The sequence below is a fragment of the Synchiropus splendidus genome, chromosome 15 (genome assembly GCF_027744825.2).
Source record: "Synchiropus splendidus isolate RoL2022-P1 chromosome 15, RoL_Sspl_1.0, whole genome shotgun sequence".
NCBI classification, from domain to species: domain Eukaryota; kingdom Metazoa; phylum Chordata; class Actinopteri; order Syngnathiformes; family Callionymidae; genus Synchiropus; species Synchiropus splendidus.
In genome coordinates, this window is record NC_071348.1 from 11,283,857 (window position 1) to 11,301,752 (window position 17,896).

The following is a 17,896-nucleotide window of genomic DNA, read 5'->3' on the forward strand; positions in this document are numbered from 1 at the left end:
GGTAATTTAATGTTATTAGAAGAAGAAAAACAGCCAGTGCTCATTTGCACTCTTACGGTGGTCTAATGCAATTCGCCTTGCTTAATGTGACCGTTCTAAGAAGAGTTTCTGAACATGGATGGACGGACAGATGGGCGTCCGTTTTGGAAAAGACCATTTTTAACAGTGAGCTCCAAAAATGTCGAGAGACCTCATTGAAATGTAATTCACTCAACAAGGAATTAGAATAATATAGCACTTAATCTTCTATACATAAGTAGAGCAGTCCTCAAATTGTGGTCTTAAAATCTTGTACTAAATAAGGTGTCAGAGCTCTTGCTTTTCATTCTTTGCATCAGGTATTCAAATGCATTGCCGTGTTTTCCCCAATCCGTGTCACATCTTAGATCCCAAGGCGTCACAGCTTGCATTCATTGAAAAAGCTCGATCAACAGCACCTCTTAATCATCCCCACAAACTCTCTAGGCAGAAAGGAAAGTCATTTACAAGCATGTATTGCTACCTGACTAGCAGACTAATAAGGAAACAACATTCAAATGCAATAACGCTGGTTGGTGATGCACTAACAGCCAACTGATACAGTAGACAGATATGAACAGAAGCAGATGATTCTTCAGGAGACAACACTGGTGACAGCTCCTCTGCACTCAAACATAATAAATAAGAGTCATTGAGGGTGCTTTTGCATTCATTTCACGCTTGGCGCCACAATGAGCCAAGAAATGGCAGCTTATACGCAACATTTATTCTTCAAGGGCTCTGGGTGTGTTCAATGGTAGTGACAAGGGATTATCCGAAGCTCTTCATTAGATGTCAAGATATGTGCTTGAAGACAATATCTAATGAGCATCCAAATTTAAGTTTGAATGTCTCAAGAGTCTTGGAGGACAATGGCTTTAGAAGAAGATAACAAAATGGCTGTAAATTTCAGCAATCACGGTCTTGCTGAGGGAATTCCAGAATCTATTTGTCGCTGTATAACTGAGGAGAGTACTTGTATGCGTCAGGTGAACAAATTCTGCCAACATTGTGGACCGGAAACCGAGATAGCAGCTGACTCTGCGCCAGATGCCTTGTGTGCAACAAGTCCTCAGTTTCGCATAGCAACCAGACCCACTAAGCGCCATCGCACTAGATGCGTGCAGAATCCTCAGACTGACAGTCACAACATTAGTTCAGGTGCTGTTTCAGCTTGGTGCATCGAAATCAAAATGTGCACCTGGCTACAGCGAGTGTTAAATGTATGGCTGTGGTTGTTGTACTGTACAGCATTGAGAAAATGTGTTTGTTTTGCCACAGCAGCATATTTCTCAATGGCATATTTTTTGGGGTATAATTTTTAGTCATCTAAATCTCAAAAAGTGGGTTTGTTTCAGGTAAACATGTAAAAAAATAAATAAATAAAAGCACTAGTTAATTACATTTTAAGATTTTTTTCAAAATCCATTCGTGAATTCGGAGAATCCAAAACAAAAAAGTGAAAAACATAAGAACAGATTCCAGAGCCCCGACAAAAATATTTTAGAGTCAACAAGACACACAGGGAGAGGGAGAGAGATAAATAAAAAAAAAATGACGTGCCACAAATAAGCAACATATATTCATCAATTCAGAAATAAATAATCATTTACATTTAGGCAATACTGCAATGTCAATGAGCATACTTTTACTGGCCTAGTAATGCGTCGTCTGCGACTGTCCTGTATCATATATTAGAACATGATCAATATCAAATTGTTTTGACGTTGAAATCTCATTGCTGTAACTAAAGCATGATTTATGATTCATCATAAAGCAACAGGTCACAAGGGGTGCTCTAAGCAGCTGCTTAGTTATTTTGGTAGGCAACAGTGGGCCCGAAAAAAAAAAAAAAAAAAACATTCTCAAGGAAGCCCACATCATACATAGGTTTGAAAACTTTGTTGAAATGTGAAATAGCACTACGATAAACTGTATATCATTACGAGTATGATTTAGGACAATAAATTCTGATAAAAACACCTGAATGCATGGTGTTTCTACTTCCCAAGGAAAGTGAATATCCGTCATGCTGAACATATTTTTCTATGAAAAGCCTTCAGCAGAAAAGCCGTTCCCTTATTAACACCTATCTTCTTGCACCGAGACATAAAAACACCCCACATTGTCATCACATTGTCTGCACATTCTCACAAAGTCTGAATGAAATCCAGGTCACTTTTTTTCTTACCCAGTAACAACTTAAATCTGAGGATGTTTTTTTTTTTCCTATTGTGCCATTGAATATGCCATCAAGGTTTCGCAAAAGATTGACGTCAGGAAGAGGAGTTGTTTATTTAATGGGATGCGAACACAAGGTGGAAGAGACAGCAGGGTTCTTCTCCAAGAGTGTAGCCTGCCGGCTGTTGCCTTGGGCGTGCTACTGAGTGACACGAGGACAGCATCTTCATTATTTTCCTTTTTTCTGGGAAAACAATAGCAGGCTAATACAGAACAGCTTGCCAACTGAGTGGCAGTCGGAATCCTTGAAAATTAGATTTCTCCTTCAATACAATGACTCTGCATTTACAGAGGGAGACCTTAGTCGAGACAGCCATCTTTCTGACTTTCATTACCATGACAAAGCAAAACTTCTAAATACGATAATTTGGAAATCACATGTTGTTTAGTAATTGTAATTGTGGGGACGCTTTAGCAGGACAAATACAGGATATACACTTCCTTGGTCAAGTGTCAAATTACCGTAATTTCCAGACTATAAGCTGCTACTTTTATCTCATGGCGTGGCTAGTATATGGACATTTACAGGCTTAAGGGCCTCACACTGCCGAAATATTGAGCCTCGTCACATTAAACCGATGAAATCATCAGCGTTTGATTTACCCTAAAGCGCTCAAAATGCGCCATTTTCGCCTGTGTCCGCGGCTCGGCCCACAGAGCTGATCTCCTGGAGGACCGGAGACAAGAAGCAGCAGCTGAGATCAGCTGTGGTGTCGGAACTTTAGACACAAGGACGAAAACGGCGCATTTTGAGCACTTTCATGTAAATAAAAAATGTGAGGAGTTAGTGATTCAAGTTCAGACCATTGCCGAGTTTGTTTCATAAGTTAGTCTCCATGTTGGAGCCCGTTTTCAAAACTAGCTCAGAAGTGATCCTCATGTAGTTTTAAGATGGGTGCACCACTGACCTTTCCTTCTCTCTCATGCATGAACAAGATCTATTTTCCTTCATGAATTCGGTGGGTGCGGCTAATATTTCAGTGTGCTCTATAGTCCGGAATTTACAGTAATAGCATGGCTACATGGGCAAGAGTAGGGCTTGTTGAAGAACGTTCGCACCCAAGCATGACTGGTGTCTTCATCGCGAATGTGCAACATGTTAGGATTACGTTTTCAAAACTAGTAGAACCCAGCATTTTTAAGCCGGATGCACCACTGACCTTTCTACGGTGGAGACAGCACCCGCAGCAAATAGACCAGTGCGGATTATGTATAAAAAAAAAAAAGCTATCTTCCTTCTTAAATTTAGTGGCTAATATTCCGGTGTGCTCTATAGTCTGTAATATACTCTAGCTAATAAGATACGGAAGAACATGTAACTTGACGCAAGTAAATAATGTTCACAAAATTATTTGATGATTTATCTACTATTCTCTCAAGTAAGGAAACCAATGTGTCCCAATACAAATGTTTTAATGCGTTCAATCAAAACGGAGAATAACTGAGATTATAGCAATTTTCACAATGACCAACAATGAAAGTGCTGTTTGAACTTCTCAGCCGTTGAAATGTCAGTTGTGTTTTTTCGATTCTAATTCCATTTGACTCCAATGTGTTAGCTCAGCCTCCCCTTGAAATCACCTTTAAAAGTCTTGTACAAGTCAACCCCCAGCATTCTGACCCCTTCTACAACCTCATGGAGAAGCAAGTCAAGGACAAAATTTAAGAATAAACACCATGTACTGAGCCACAACGTCAGAGAGGCTGGGTGACTACCAAACTGAGATTAACTTCGACAGCAGATACCAGGAGGCCAGGCGTTATGACTGAACATGACAAACAGAATTAAATTATGAATGAAAGGAAGGCACTGTATATGAACCGTCTCCTTGTGGTGATGAACCACAAATGAACCCAGGCTGAGGCTACGGTAATGGCTCTTGGGTTTTCTCTTAGCAAGTGGCCAAGCAGTGGGAGGTCCATACCTAACAAGCCATTTCTCTGTGCTTCAGCAGCAGTGAGGTCTCCTCTCTGCCTATCTGTGATTGACCTGACAGTTGCTGTGCAGCCACAGCCATCTAGATTTCAGCAGCTGGGATTATTCACGGCCGCTGCTTTTTACACCTTTTTCGAAAATATCCTTGGTCCTTAAATAAGGCTTTTTGAAAGTCTCCAAATAGTGCATATCATCCCTGTCATTGCTCTCAGTTATATCTGAATGTCACGCAGGCAATTCTCAGCTCTAGGCAAATGGGCAAGGAGGACCGACGGCCCAGATAAAAGCCGGCAGACGCCAAACCACCTTCCTGCAGGAAGTCATTGGGGATAACTTTAACCTTCAGGTTTTCCACCCTTGAAAAAAATATACATAAAAATAACCATGCTGCAGTCAACACCTGTCAGTGGATGAGGGTACCAGCTTCATGAAAATGACGCCTGCATCATATCTCCAGACAAGACACACTGATCAATTAGCTTAATAGCTGCCTTGCTGATGTGCTCCAGGTGAGAACTGGCTGTCTAAGTCACAAATTAGTCACCCAAGTTAGGATAATTAATTAGGCCCCTGTTGGGGGCTGATAATGACTCTCCCAAGCACTTAATTGCTGGTCCATAACTGTGACATTTGCCTTAGTAGATAAAAGACAGCAGCTTAACACCTGCTGAAGCCATAAACTCACATTTAACTGCCATTACTTGATTTGGAATAGTAGTTTCCTTCTATCAACAGTGAGGAATACATGCAAAACAACAACTCCATCAACTTGCATGTTGGACACAAAACAACAATGGGTCCATTGGAGGTTTAAAGAGCCGCTAATGTCCAAATCCAACTTCCGCGTCTTACTGTTGTTGCTTATGTTTCAAATGTTGAAGAGCTCCTCTCCATGATGCAGTAAGTCCCTTCCCGTGATGATGCTTCATTTATTTCTTTATAAAGTCCTCCGCAGTCTGACATCGAGGTGAACAAGAAGGGTGAAGCCCATTGTGTTGTCACAGTGGGCTTCACTCTGCCTCCACCTGAATCCACCCACCTCCTAATTAGACTGAGCCGTGCAACAGATAATGATAAGCAGGTGCTCCATTTTTGTGTCAATGGTCACCTCTAAACATCCATATGCTTATATGGATAGGACAGTGAAGCTCAGTTCTTTTGGACTGACAAGGAAGTGAAGCTTTGACTGGCATGGATTTTAGCTGCCAGGTTTGCAGTTAAATGGAGTTTAAAAGTGCAGTGTGACGCTTCTGCTTAACTGCAGATGAATGTTTCTTTCTGACCAATCACAGCAGAGTGGGCGTGGCTGGGGAAACATGATTTCAGCATCTTCATTCTTCAAATGTTAAAGAGTTAAGCACAACTGTTTTCTAGGAGTCCAAATTAATTTTCAAAGACACCCAAATCAGAACATTAGTTTCCCTTTAAATACTATGAATGCATATGACAAGACCAAAAAGGAAAAAATGTACCTCAAAAATGGTATTAAACCAGCCTATTACGAACAATAAAATATCAATTCCACATTACAAAAACAACCAGTGTTCAAGTGATGACTCTAAATTGAAGACAGTGCGAGTGAGTAGTGGATGACAGCAAAATAAAAGGTCTTTCCGAAATCACGAATAGAAATATCAAAACCAGAACATATTACGTCCATATAATTCCATGTTTTTTTTTTTGTTTTTTTTGTTTTTTTTTTATTCAATGGTAATTTAAATGAAACTACAATCACCAACTTTGTGGTGATCATAAGACTGTACACAAAACACAGTCAAAAGCTCAGTCAGGCTTTGGCAGAGTGAAGATTTTGATATGATTTTAATCTGCTTACTGAATGTATTAACATTTATGCCCTCCAAGTGCAAGATAAACAGCTGGGTGATTTAGACAGAAAATGGCTTCACTCTTAAGTCTTCGTAGTAGCCAAAAGAGAACCCTATCTCTCAGGAGGGAACCATGTCCCCTGGAAAAGGGAACCGTTCTGAGCTCACAGGAAGCATTTCGTGAACTAATAAGAGACAAGCACCTCCTTGTGTTAGAAGCGTGAACTACACCGACCTGCGGGTAAAGGAATTGCCCCCTTCACTTCCTTGCATTTATAAACTAATCCATACCCGATTCACCCCTTGCTTGAATACTGGTAAAAACAAAATCAAATCGTCCCCCTAACATTATATAATGATCCCACTTCACCTCTGGCTTTCCCGATTTACTGCTTTGTATTGTGGATGTATTCCATGTAAAAGGACAGCTAGTGAGCGTATGAGGCTGCTTACTGTGTTGCCTTTTCACAACTGAGTAATGAATGTATACAAGCACATGCCTCGCACATGCACACTTAAATATGCAGGCAGGTGTGCTGTGTCAGGTTTGGTGCATCTGTTTTAGAGTTGTAATCGAGCACAGCTGCTTCCTGCTGCAGCAGAATTATGAAAGGCGAAGAGCAAATGCATCCTGTTGGGTTGAGAGAAGAAATAACAGGTGCACTCAAAACCATGAATCGATAACTTCAATTTTGAAATGCTTAACTGACAGCAAATATTTTTCTTAGTTTGTTTCTTGGGCACAACCAAATGAAACAGCGAGGTTGGATAACTCACTTGGGGCATCTTCTGTGTCCATCATTTCAGATGGAACACGTTTCCTGGATGGCTCCTCACTCTGGGTTTGGGGCTTCCTGGTTTCCACAGGAGTGGGCAGAGTCGGGGTCTGGTGGTCTTAAGAGTACAAAAACATAATGTTACACAAATAATAATATTAACAATTATTATTATTACTACTCCCACAGTGGGGAAATTCAACATGTCATAGCAGCCTTAACAGACAAGTACATAAAAAAAACATTCCATTATTAATAATTATGGAATATTAAAAAAAAAATAATGAAATAACATATCAATTAATGCCATAAAAATAAGGGAATCAGAAAAACAAATATTAATATATAAGAAATATAACAAAATAACAGCAGTGACCAAAAAGGCATATAATAATAATAATGCGCAAATTAAATTGTATGCATATCATGTAGTTGGTCGGAAAATCTGTGAGAATAATTGTTTTAATAAGTTGCTGGTTGAAATAGAAGCAAAGCAATTCAATTCTCCACAAAACTCATATTCAAGTACAGCAGGTGATGTGTTTGTTACATTAAAACTCCTGCTTAAGTTGACATGACTCAAGAACAAAGATTCAAATGTTTAAAGGAATCAGCAATGTGAAGGCACAGTATATCCAACGTTTTCCTCGCTGTACTTTATGGCGGCCACTTTCATCTCATGATCCAGCAACTGGACACCACAAATATCTGGCCTTAATTAATGGTTTTACAGCAGGACCTTGACTAAAGGATGAAATATTTACAGTGATGTATTCTTCCTCTCCGGCGGTTGACTTCTGCTCCTGCAATATTCATTTCAGCATCCTGTACTGTTAGTGGCTAAAAGAAGAAATCAAAAGCAACTGTGACATCTGAAGATTCCTTCTTCTTTTGATACATTTCCAGCATGACACAGAGGAGTCAGGCCTCTGTGGCTCTAGACAGAAGTCGATAGGCCCTTAGGGGTGAGGCTGTGTAGGCCGTAGTGCAATGAAGAGAAATTTGCTCTTCTGTACACTTGAGAGCTTTAAGGGAGAGCGTACGAAGAGCAAGTAAAAATAAGCACATCGGAAAATATTTATGCCTTTTGGAGTATTTCCCAACATCCACCAATCTGTAGTACCAGAACATCTTTCATCCAAACTGACTTTGGTAGTGGATACGCTTCTACCTATAAAGGACACTTAAGACTGCGTGAGTGAAGACATTCACTGCTGAGAATGCAAGCAACCTAAGCAACCTCAGAGAGCAGGGATCCTCAGACCAGTCCTCAAAGGGCCCAGTGGTGAAAGTTTTTGATCCACCCTGTCAAGCACATATACCATAAATTCTGGACTATAAAGTGCACTGCAATATTAGCTGCTTAGTTCTTGTACATACATGAACCACAACCTTCTATAAGCCGCAGGTGCAGTGGTGCTGTCTGCGCCACAGAAAGATCAGTGGTGCACCCGGCTTAAAACTGCATGAGGATCACTTCTAAACTAGTGGGAAAATGGGGTCCAGCATCGAGACTGACTCATGAAACACACTCTGCAATGTTCTGTACTTGAATCACGACCTCATCACACGTTTTATTTGTCTCATTTGCTGCTTCTCGTCTCCGGTCTTCCAAGAGGTCGGCTCTGTTGGCGTAACATTGCATTTTGAGGCATTTAAGATTTTAAAAAAGCCTGTGATTCATTGGTTTGATGTGACAAGGCTCAATATTGTGGCAGCTTGACGCCCCTTAGTCTGACTGTTGGACCACAAACCTGCAGCAACAGACCCTTTTGAAGACTCCTTTTTGAGACGTTCTGGTCGATATAGGAGCAAAAACCCATTATCTAAATTCCACTGGTGGAAATGTTAGTTGCAAATTCATGTTTATTTATATGAAAACATTTGTGTCGAGTCTAATGCACAATTCACACCTATTTTATCTAACTGTAGATGGGTGAAGTTAGACCAATTATTGGACATTAAATCGGGACATGTTACTGCCTAGCATCAGACTATAAGGATAAGTTTCATGATGGAAACAGACCTCTAACTGTAACACAATACAAGTACTGTTTGTCACGTGAACTGGAGCAGGTGATTGGCTTTTTATGATGACTAGCATTGCTACACAGCTGTCATGTTCCTGTTTTCATATGGATCTATGGAGAGTCTAGTGACATCAAAGCTCCTTGTCGTTGGAGAATGTGTACCACAATGAAACAAGGGGAGCAAGCAGAGAACGTAAAAGTGCCTGCAGCACTTCGCACAGCGATATCTCTTTAATAGCCAGCATCCTAACGTGCCAGAAATTTCTTTCTCTGGAAAATCAGAAATCTGAGCTTAGATAGAGACAGAAATCTGGCATGGATTCAGAGTTCTGAAAAGCTGTTGAAAAGACTGCAGGGTAGTAACAGCATTCTCACCCCGCTTCTTCCTTGCTTCCTTGATTTCCTCGCACATTCGATCAAACTCTGGATCCAGCTCGGAAGCAAATATGGCGTGGGCAGTGTCCTTGAAACTGCATGCTCGGTGCCTGATCACCTTGTCTAAGACAGAAAATAAAAAAAAAGGTTTGGTGAGACATTTGTTATTAAACATTTGTTAACAATGCGGGCAGAGGTTGCATTCCAAACAACTTCATTGTCTATTATTTCTGTATTAGTATGGGAACCCTGTTATATAGACCTGTCTAACTGGGAGGATGTGACCAGTGAATTTCAGTGTCTTCATGTTCTTGTTTTTTATCAAATATCAGTTAATGCAAACATGCATTCTGCGCTGCCTCATTAGCACAAGGAAAAAAACAAATAAATAAAACTTTAACCATTGAACATGTATGTGGACATGCAGATGGAGTACAAAAAGAAGTATATTTCATCTTCAGGTCGGTAGGTTAATGGCTTCATCAGAAGCACTTTGAAATTTCTTTTAATCTCATATTCCAAAGGTGGTGTGCAAGAGTGACCCCTCCACCTTGTATAAGCGAGATACCTCTACTGCCTAAAAGGAACTCACTTCAACTCAGCCCAAATCCAGATAACCTGTTAATATAGCAGAAGACCTGTGGGATTTTCCATCAAAAACTAAAAATGAATTCCTTCAAAATCGCCAGTGAGTTGCACAGAAGTGATAACATTAGCATATCAAAAGTTGGCATCTGCTTCTTCACTCTGACGCACAATGAAGCAGGCGTTTATTTGCAGAAACATAATTGTGCCCCGGCATGAAGGCTAAGCAGAAACCACGCAGCGTGCAAACTGGGGTTCAATCTGAGAGCAACCTTTTCTGCAAACATAATTGTGTCGACGCTCAGTCCATATTCCCAGGACCCGGCACGGGCTGCACAGGCAAGGGGCTTTGTTAGTCCTTTCATTAAACTATCTAATTGCATTTTCCCCTTTAGTGTGTCGTTTGTGAAGCATGCGTTGCAACAAATGGCAGAAGCTCCCGGTGCATGGATACAGTTATCGGCATTTTTAACACAACACAGAAAAACTAGTTGAGGATCATTTTCTTTTTTGTTTTTGCTAAATGGTCCAAGTCTGAGCTTAATATATTTGAGCCAGTAAATTAATACAGTTGTCATATTGCAAATTTGGATCATCTAAACCTTTAGTGAAGCATGTTCCCATCAATTTGTCATATGCAAGTCTTCAAAGTTACTGAGAGTAGACTTACTTTTGACAAGAATGAAAGACAGCAGTCAAAGAAATATAGGAAATTATATCATAACAAAAATGATCATTATCGAGCTACATGTTTCTGAGCACAGAATTGCTCCATTTATGCCAGCGTTTCTTAACTTGCTGGAGTTACAAGAAAAGATTTTTGTTTTTTTTCCCTGAGTCTAGTAGTTCCAGTATTTTGTAGGGCTTAACAAGACAATTTTCTCAGATACATGAAGGAACTGCAACAAAGGTTTGAACACTGGGAATGGAAAATCACTTGCGTAATTGCGGTTAACAAAATCAACAACAATACTAGAAACTTTTTAGGGCTCAGTGAAGGCTCGGTTAAAAGCAACTTGCCCTGACCATGTATTTCATCCTCGTGCAATAATTATGAGTCAAAATATTAAACACATACATAATTGAAAAGATAAATCGCATTCAAATGGAAGCAAGTTCATTTGTCTGCAAACCTCCAGGGTCTTTATCAGGATTGTACTCTAAAGCGTTGCTGCAGATGAGGTCGATGTCCACCAGAAAGTCTTTCGCTGTCAAGTATTGTTGGGTGTCAATTTTAGTCATGACGGTAGAAAGGTCCATGGGCTGACGAATAACTTCCAAATAGTCTGACACCTAAAATATAAGCACACAGGTGGGGATTACAATGTGTTTTCCCCCATCAAGGTCTCTCCTTCTGGAGCACTCACCTCTCCAATATGAACCGGTTTACGGAAGACATTAAACCGCTTGTCAGTGCCCAGGCGTTTGGTTACGTCCCTGAGAAAAAGCCTGAGTTCCCGAAGTGTGTCTTCTTCCTGTTCAACGAGGCGTCGCTGCTCTTCAGCGGACAAAACTCTGTGCCCTGGAGCTTCCGCAACCGGCAGGGTCTCTGAACATCTCACTGTTCACGAAACAAAAAAAAAAGAGAATCGCTAACATTCAGTTTCTTCCACTGCCAGTTCCCCCACATGATTAGCTCAAATCAAAAAGTCATTACTAAAGCATTAGAATCATTTTCTCTTCACCCTTCACGGACATTTGGTGAGCAGATGGATGACAAATTGTGCAAGTGAACCAAAATTCAATTTCACATATGACCAAAAAAGGGGTCCACCCAGATGATACACAATGAAAACAAAATGCTTCATTGTCATTTCACGGATGAGAAATTCAATCCAGAAGCTCTTAAAAAAATAAATAAATTTAAAAAAAAACGCTCCGCAACACATTTGGAAAAACAAGACTACATATCAGCTATCAAGACAACAACCATCGAAACACACAGTAACACCTCCAGTATTGGTTTCAAATGAATTACAACCTGGATTCCAATTATGCCCAGAAGCAGGCAAGCTCTCCAAGCATCAATTCATTGCCCCGGTTTTTGCCAGTCTGCTGAAAGTCAGAGCAGCGTGTTAGGCAGGAACCCCTGATGAGCACTGGGCGAGGAGATACCCCCTGCTTTGCGTCAATGCGAAAACCAATGATGAATGTTGGACAGGATTTGCATTTGAAAGTCCAAAAGGACAGAAACAAGATTCACATCGAAGCCACGGCAATTGGAGCAACTGTGACTTGTTAACAAATAAAAGTGTTTTCACGAATTACAGACAGATAAAAAGAATTGAGGAACAGAGATTGCATCCAAAAGCGACAATATTGTGGAAACCTTCGGAGCATAACCGAAGGACAGGAAATAGATGAATAGTTACCTGTGGTTCGATGGCGTAGAGGGGCCTTTGCTGCTTGTACTAAAATCAGGTCAGTGAAAAAGTTTCTCCTTTCCTCTTCTCCAGGGGGACACAGCGTTACCACCTCCCCGTAGGTCCTCTGGAACATGCTTCTCACCTGAGCCGAAAGCAATTTGCAACAATTAGTTGCCAGCACCACACACTGTTCCGTACGTGCTGAAGCCATTAAGCAAGAATATGAACCGAAAACAAACGTGGCTGGCAGGCCGTTGGGACATGGTGTTATCCTTAGTTACACCTACAACTGTTGATTTGTTTTCCACGATTTTAAGAGGCGATACTTTTTTTTTTCTACCTGACTACAACAGAAGAAAACAGAGGGGTTTGCATTACATTTATTCCAGCCTGTGAGTGGCCAAATTTATCACAAGATGTACATCAAACCTTCTAAATATACCTTGTCAATGCAAATTACTTCCTGTTCCTCTCATTCAGGGGATGGAAGATCACTGCAGAGATCCAGGATCGGGTGGAGTGATAACAACTCCATCTCATAAATTCCAGATTTAGTCAGTGATGGTTTCCAAGCTTAATGGTTTTGGCTCAGTGTTTCAAAAACAGAATGCATAGCCCAGATAATAGTACTCTGTTTCACACTCAATACCACAAACCAACACTGGGGAAAACGTATAATACAATTTAAACTTATGGTGAGTAAATGGATGTAAATTAGAAAAATGCCCCATTAAAAGTGTTTGGTAAATCAATTACTAGTGAATGACTGCTTAAATACACACCAAAGAAATGAGTCACCAGGTTCCCATCACTGCTTAGATTGAGAACGTTTTCGCTTCAGTCTCCTAGCCACCCTCCCATCATGCTGACTAATCACTTCCAGCACACTGTATATCACCCACATCTGTCTTTCAAATCGATCTTCTCTCTTATCTGTGACAGGTTTGTAACCCCTCTGTCTTTTCGTGCACTTAATCTGAACAACTCTGCTCCCCCAGGGTTTCCACAGGAAACCACCAAATGAAGTACTTTTGGAATCGTTCAGAGTGTATAAAGCACACTGTGAGTACTGATACTCATGCATCATGATGAACATGAGGTTGAAGAACAGATCTGAGGGAGTGATATGAGGCAAGATAAATGGATAGATAAACAGAAGCGTGAGGCTAGCTGACACAGGGGAAAGTGTTGAAAATAAATACAAGTAGACCTTTGTTTTACAAGCACAATGTGACTTCAAGAAATAAGAGTGTACATTAATGTAACACTTCATTTTGTGTAATGTGTGCCTCAGATTGAGACAACCAGGATTGGCCACTGAAGACAGTGAAGTGCTGCGGGTTATGAAACGGCAAACACAATCCAGAACCAGGCAATAAGGTTTCATCATCATCACTCTGGCTCAGAAGCATTAGGGGATTCCTACAGCTAAATATGTCTGAAAAAGAAAAGAAGAAAAAGAAAGCTGGGATTCTACAGACGTAGGTGATGAAATTCCACTGCTTTTAACAGCAAGCTAACTTACAGTACATATCAGAACAGTGATGCACTGCTCTTTTTTTTGGTGCTGACACAAACTATCCACTAGAGCAGTGCATGCGTAACAATCCCTGCCATGTGCAGGAGCAGTTGGCGTGAGACATAAATTGCGGTGTCAGTAATCAAATGACTGCTAAAGCTATGTTAATTAACCACTTGATTGACCCTTATTAAATGGTTTAAGCAGCTTTGACTTTTGATTAAAATAATGAGGGGCAGGAAAAAAGGAAAAAATAAAAGGCAGTAGGTGCCAAGAGACGGTGTACCATCCATAACCTGGATTAGAAAAAGAAAAAAAAAACAGTAATTATCAGTGACACCCAGTGGAACACAAGCTTGAGAGCTCACGCTGGGAGAAAACTATCAAGGAAAACTCCAGCAGTAAGTACAGCACTCAAAATAAAGCCGCTGATGCAGTCTTTAAAATTGTTTAATTACAGAACAAGAGGAAAACACTCTGGCGAGCATTTCACTCACAGAAAACTATACTGCTTGGATGCATCATTTCAACGCACACCAGAAAAAAAAAAGTGAAAATGAGTTCAGGATTAAACAGAATTCTGTTCAAACTCCATTTCCCCACCAATTTGGAGGCAGGACAATGGTTTGCTTACTCATGTATTTGACAACAGTTACTGATAGGAGTTTACAATAATGATCAGACACAGCAGGGCAAGGCTCCTGGGTACGTAAACATCCCTCTACTGTCTGCTTTAATCCGACAGGACCTAAGACAAGTCTGAATTCAAGTAATATTTTATCAACTAGTTCTTGGTCCGCGGACTTCAGAGACTCACCCCATTGGAAAAGAAAGTAAATCAAAGAAAAGCAAACTGCAGTTTAGTAACAAAGGGATGCAACATAGTGAGACTCAAGCGTGTAGCTTCAGCAGGGGAGGTTGCAGCTTGCCCCCTTTTGACATCTGGAGCTGAGGCAGCAGCCGTCATCCAGAGCTATGTGCCAACACTCAACAAGATATCAGACCTACTTGGTACAACAAGTGGAAAAGCTTGCCATGATTATTGATTTAATGAAGTGTGTTTTGTACAAAAATATAAAGAAGCACATTTTAAATTAATGTGACTGTTGATTCAAGATTCATAATTTATACATTTTCACAAAGCAGCCATTTTACTGATAGATAAGACTGGTTCAGACAACATTTCATCCATCCACTTGGTCTCAAAAGGTAGTCCAAATGAAAACTTGCCACACAACTAAAGGCAATCTATTCACCTGGAAACATAAAATTGCTAAGCACCGTAATATAAAACCGGGCCAATTATTTCATCAGCGCAGGTCTGAAATTGAAATTCTATATGATCAATAGTACACAACGTTGGTACCACTGAAGGAGTCGTTCAAAGCCGCAGCCATGAGTAAATGAAACGTAAAAGAGAGTATGAATAAATGATGCAAAGCAATCCCACAGAAAACTTAAATTTCATAACATCAATTGTGAGGATAATATGACAGTGATTATAGAATTACGATCATGGAAAACAGCTGGGATTAAGATTGAAAGGGATGAAGATATCGGCGATAACTCTGGAAATACTCTCTTAAGTGGTTTTATGGCAACAGTCCAGTTGCCACAAGGGGGAGTCCTGCGCCGTCGCCATCATTTATCATTTTAGCAGCCTGCCTTTTCAATAGCCCTGAGAAGTCCTTGGACGAAACCGAAATTAACATAATATTCTATATTTTGTCAGATGCTGCTGTGTCACACGACCACTTTCTAACTGTAACTCACCAGATAACAGCCAGACAACAAAGTAGGGGTTTCACCCCACCCACAAATTTCCCCTCACTTAAAATTAACCACACCACCTCACAGCGGAAAACGTGACCGGAGGCCTGCCTTGGCTTTAGCTGCGAGAAAAGAGAGTAACGCATCTAAACAGTGTAATGAAACGGGGCAGGACACAGTGGGAGAAGAAAAGATGCTGACCCGAAAAAGGAAATGAGGTATCACACAAATCTTTTGAGACAGATGACCTTCATCGCTCAAAGAAAGTAGAAAAAAACGTCTTCTTCAGCCGCACTACGCTACACTGTCCATTGTCCATCTTGTCAATTAAGAGATTGTAAAATTTGTGGACCAAAGATGCAGTAAAATTAGGGGCAATGTGTGTTGTAACTAGGACTGTATTGCAAATATGTACTGAAAAAAAACAGGGAGGGTTTAGAAGATAAGAAGCAAAACCAATAAGCCCACACTTCAGCAGGTTCCAGAATGAAGGATACCGACCTAAAGGAAGTGTGATGTTGAGAGCGAAGAAGGGGCTATAAGTGGCAGACGATGACAGCAGCTGCAAAGTAAATAATTACAGGCTGTGTCTCAGTGCTGGATGAGCATTTCAAGGATCCTAATCTGTCTCTCTATGAGGATGAAAGTAGGCGGCTCGTCTGTGGCTTTTCGCGCCTCCACTCCCCGATGAGCTTTGTTAGAGCCACGCAGTTCAGAGTCGGCTACGCATCACTTGGTGCGAGTCTTTTCTCTTTCGAGCTGTCCGGAGGCTGGTGATGATCTTTTGCTATCCTCGTCTTTTGACTATCAACTTCAACTGCAAGCCCAGAGGAGGACTGGCTCTTTCACAGCTTTATTCAAGGCAGTGTTTAGGCCGCAGACATCACATTTATCTATTCTAGTACAGGTAAAACGATTTTGAAAAGCTTCCAAGTGCAGAGTAAACTGGACAATGCTTGTGTGTGTGTGTGTGTGAACAATGATCTTACCTCCTCTGACAGCTGTGAGTAGTGAGTCTCCGCAGTAGCCAGTAAGAGAACAGGACTAAAAGAGGGTAAATCTTGTAGCAGGGTGAGGAAGGTGCTCCTGACAGTGTCGCTCACTGTCTCCCACCATTCTGTGATTTGTGGCATGAAGACCACACTGGGCATGCTCCGACGAGCCTCGCAGAAAACCTAGAACCAGATTCAAGTCAACTTCAAGGTCAAACCCTACGGGGAAAGGACTCATTGTAGTCTGAGCATGTCTGCCTCCAGCTACAAAAAAAATATATTTTCACAAAACACTTAAATAATATTAGCAGTGTGTGTGCATCAAATTATCTGTGAACTTCATATACTGAAGCACATTTTACCTGAGCACACGACTCCTCCGGCGTCTTAGCGCTGTTGGAGTAGAGAGTGGGGAGGTCAAGGCGGTGAACAGGCAGCTTGTCCAAGTGGTGCAGTAATGCAGGGGCCATATGTGTACTCTGTCCTGAGCCTGGAGCCCCAGCCAGCAAAAGACGGGGTCGATATGCTGTGGGCTGTTGGATGGCAGAGCTAGCAGCAGAAAAGGAGAGGCGAGGTAAGAGCAAGCAACATGGACATAAACGCCTTAATGGGTTGTAAGCTCTTGGCACACACTAATTACCCACAACCATTAGCAAATGAACATAAATGTTCCGCAATTGGACACAACAGTGTAATAGCTAGGTCAAGCCATTATGTTTGACAGACTGAAGGTCTACATCATGCATCATGATTCTGAGTGCATTTGTCTCAGCACGTGCTTCAGCATTTCGGTATTTTACTGGATAAAAAAGAAGCTGGGAAGTGTGTTGAAGTAGGCTGTTATGAAGTGAGAACTAAGAGTGTGTGAGGGAACTTACCACGAGAAATGGAGAAGAGGTCTGTGTGTTGGAGAAAAGCAGGGCAGATTCTTTGGGGACGCCGTAGTTCGGTCTTCATAAATGGAAGCAGAGTGGTCATCATTGTCATCATCGCTGTACAAGTCCTCTTCAAACAGTTGATTGTCACCGTCTGGATAAACACAGAACAGGAAAAAGGTAAAAGCGGCAAACTTGGCTGTTCCACAAGAAGACCATTAAAATACAAACACCAAAGTTTATTTTAACAAACTTATATCATTAAAGCATTAGGATAGACAATCCCCTGTGGACTTGAGTGGGAGTAAAGAGTTATGGAAATGCTGGCAGGAACTCATTTGTCATCGCAACACTGCTATTCACAGAGCACAGTGTGCCAACATATTCTATGCACATTGCCAAATGGGGACAAAACAAAGCAGAAGCGACCACAGAATACAATATATTAAACACAAAAACCCGATGCTTGCATAAAAACCCAGACAAGGAACAAGGTGGTCACCATAAAAGGACCATTAATTAAAAGAAAATGTTTTTTGTTATGAAACCGGTTTGCAGTCAAATGGAGGACATATAATCTCCATATT

At 41.0% G+C, this 17,896-nt stretch overlaps 1 protein-coding gene across 1 annotated transcript in view; it reads right to left on the reverse strand.

The window, feature by feature from the left end:
- atad2b (ATPase family AAA domain containing 2B) overlaps nucleotides 1-17,896 on the reverse strand; it is a 66,939-nt gene that overhangs the window by 27,829 nt on the left and 21,214 nt on the right. The window contains exons 17-24 of the mRNA XM_053844037.1: nucleotides 17,313-17,463; nucleotides 16,797-16,983; nucleotides 16,432-16,617; nucleotides 12,160-12,295; nucleotides 11,155-11,348; nucleotides 10,921-11,080; nucleotides 9,203-9,325; nucleotides 6,799-6,915 (exon numbers count right to left, since the gene is read on the reverse strand). Coding sequence (XP_053700012.1) covers nucleotides 6,799-6,915; nucleotides 9,203-9,325; nucleotides 10,921-11,080; nucleotides 11,155-11,348; nucleotides 12,160-12,295; nucleotides 16,432-16,617; nucleotides 16,797-16,983; nucleotides 17,313-17,463 — 1,254 coding nt within the window. The remainder of the gene's footprint in view (nucleotides 1-6,798; nucleotides 6,916-9,202; nucleotides 9,326-10,920; nucleotides 11,081-11,154; nucleotides 11,349-12,159; nucleotides 12,296-16,431; nucleotides 16,618-16,796; nucleotides 16,984-17,312; nucleotides 17,464-17,896) is intronic.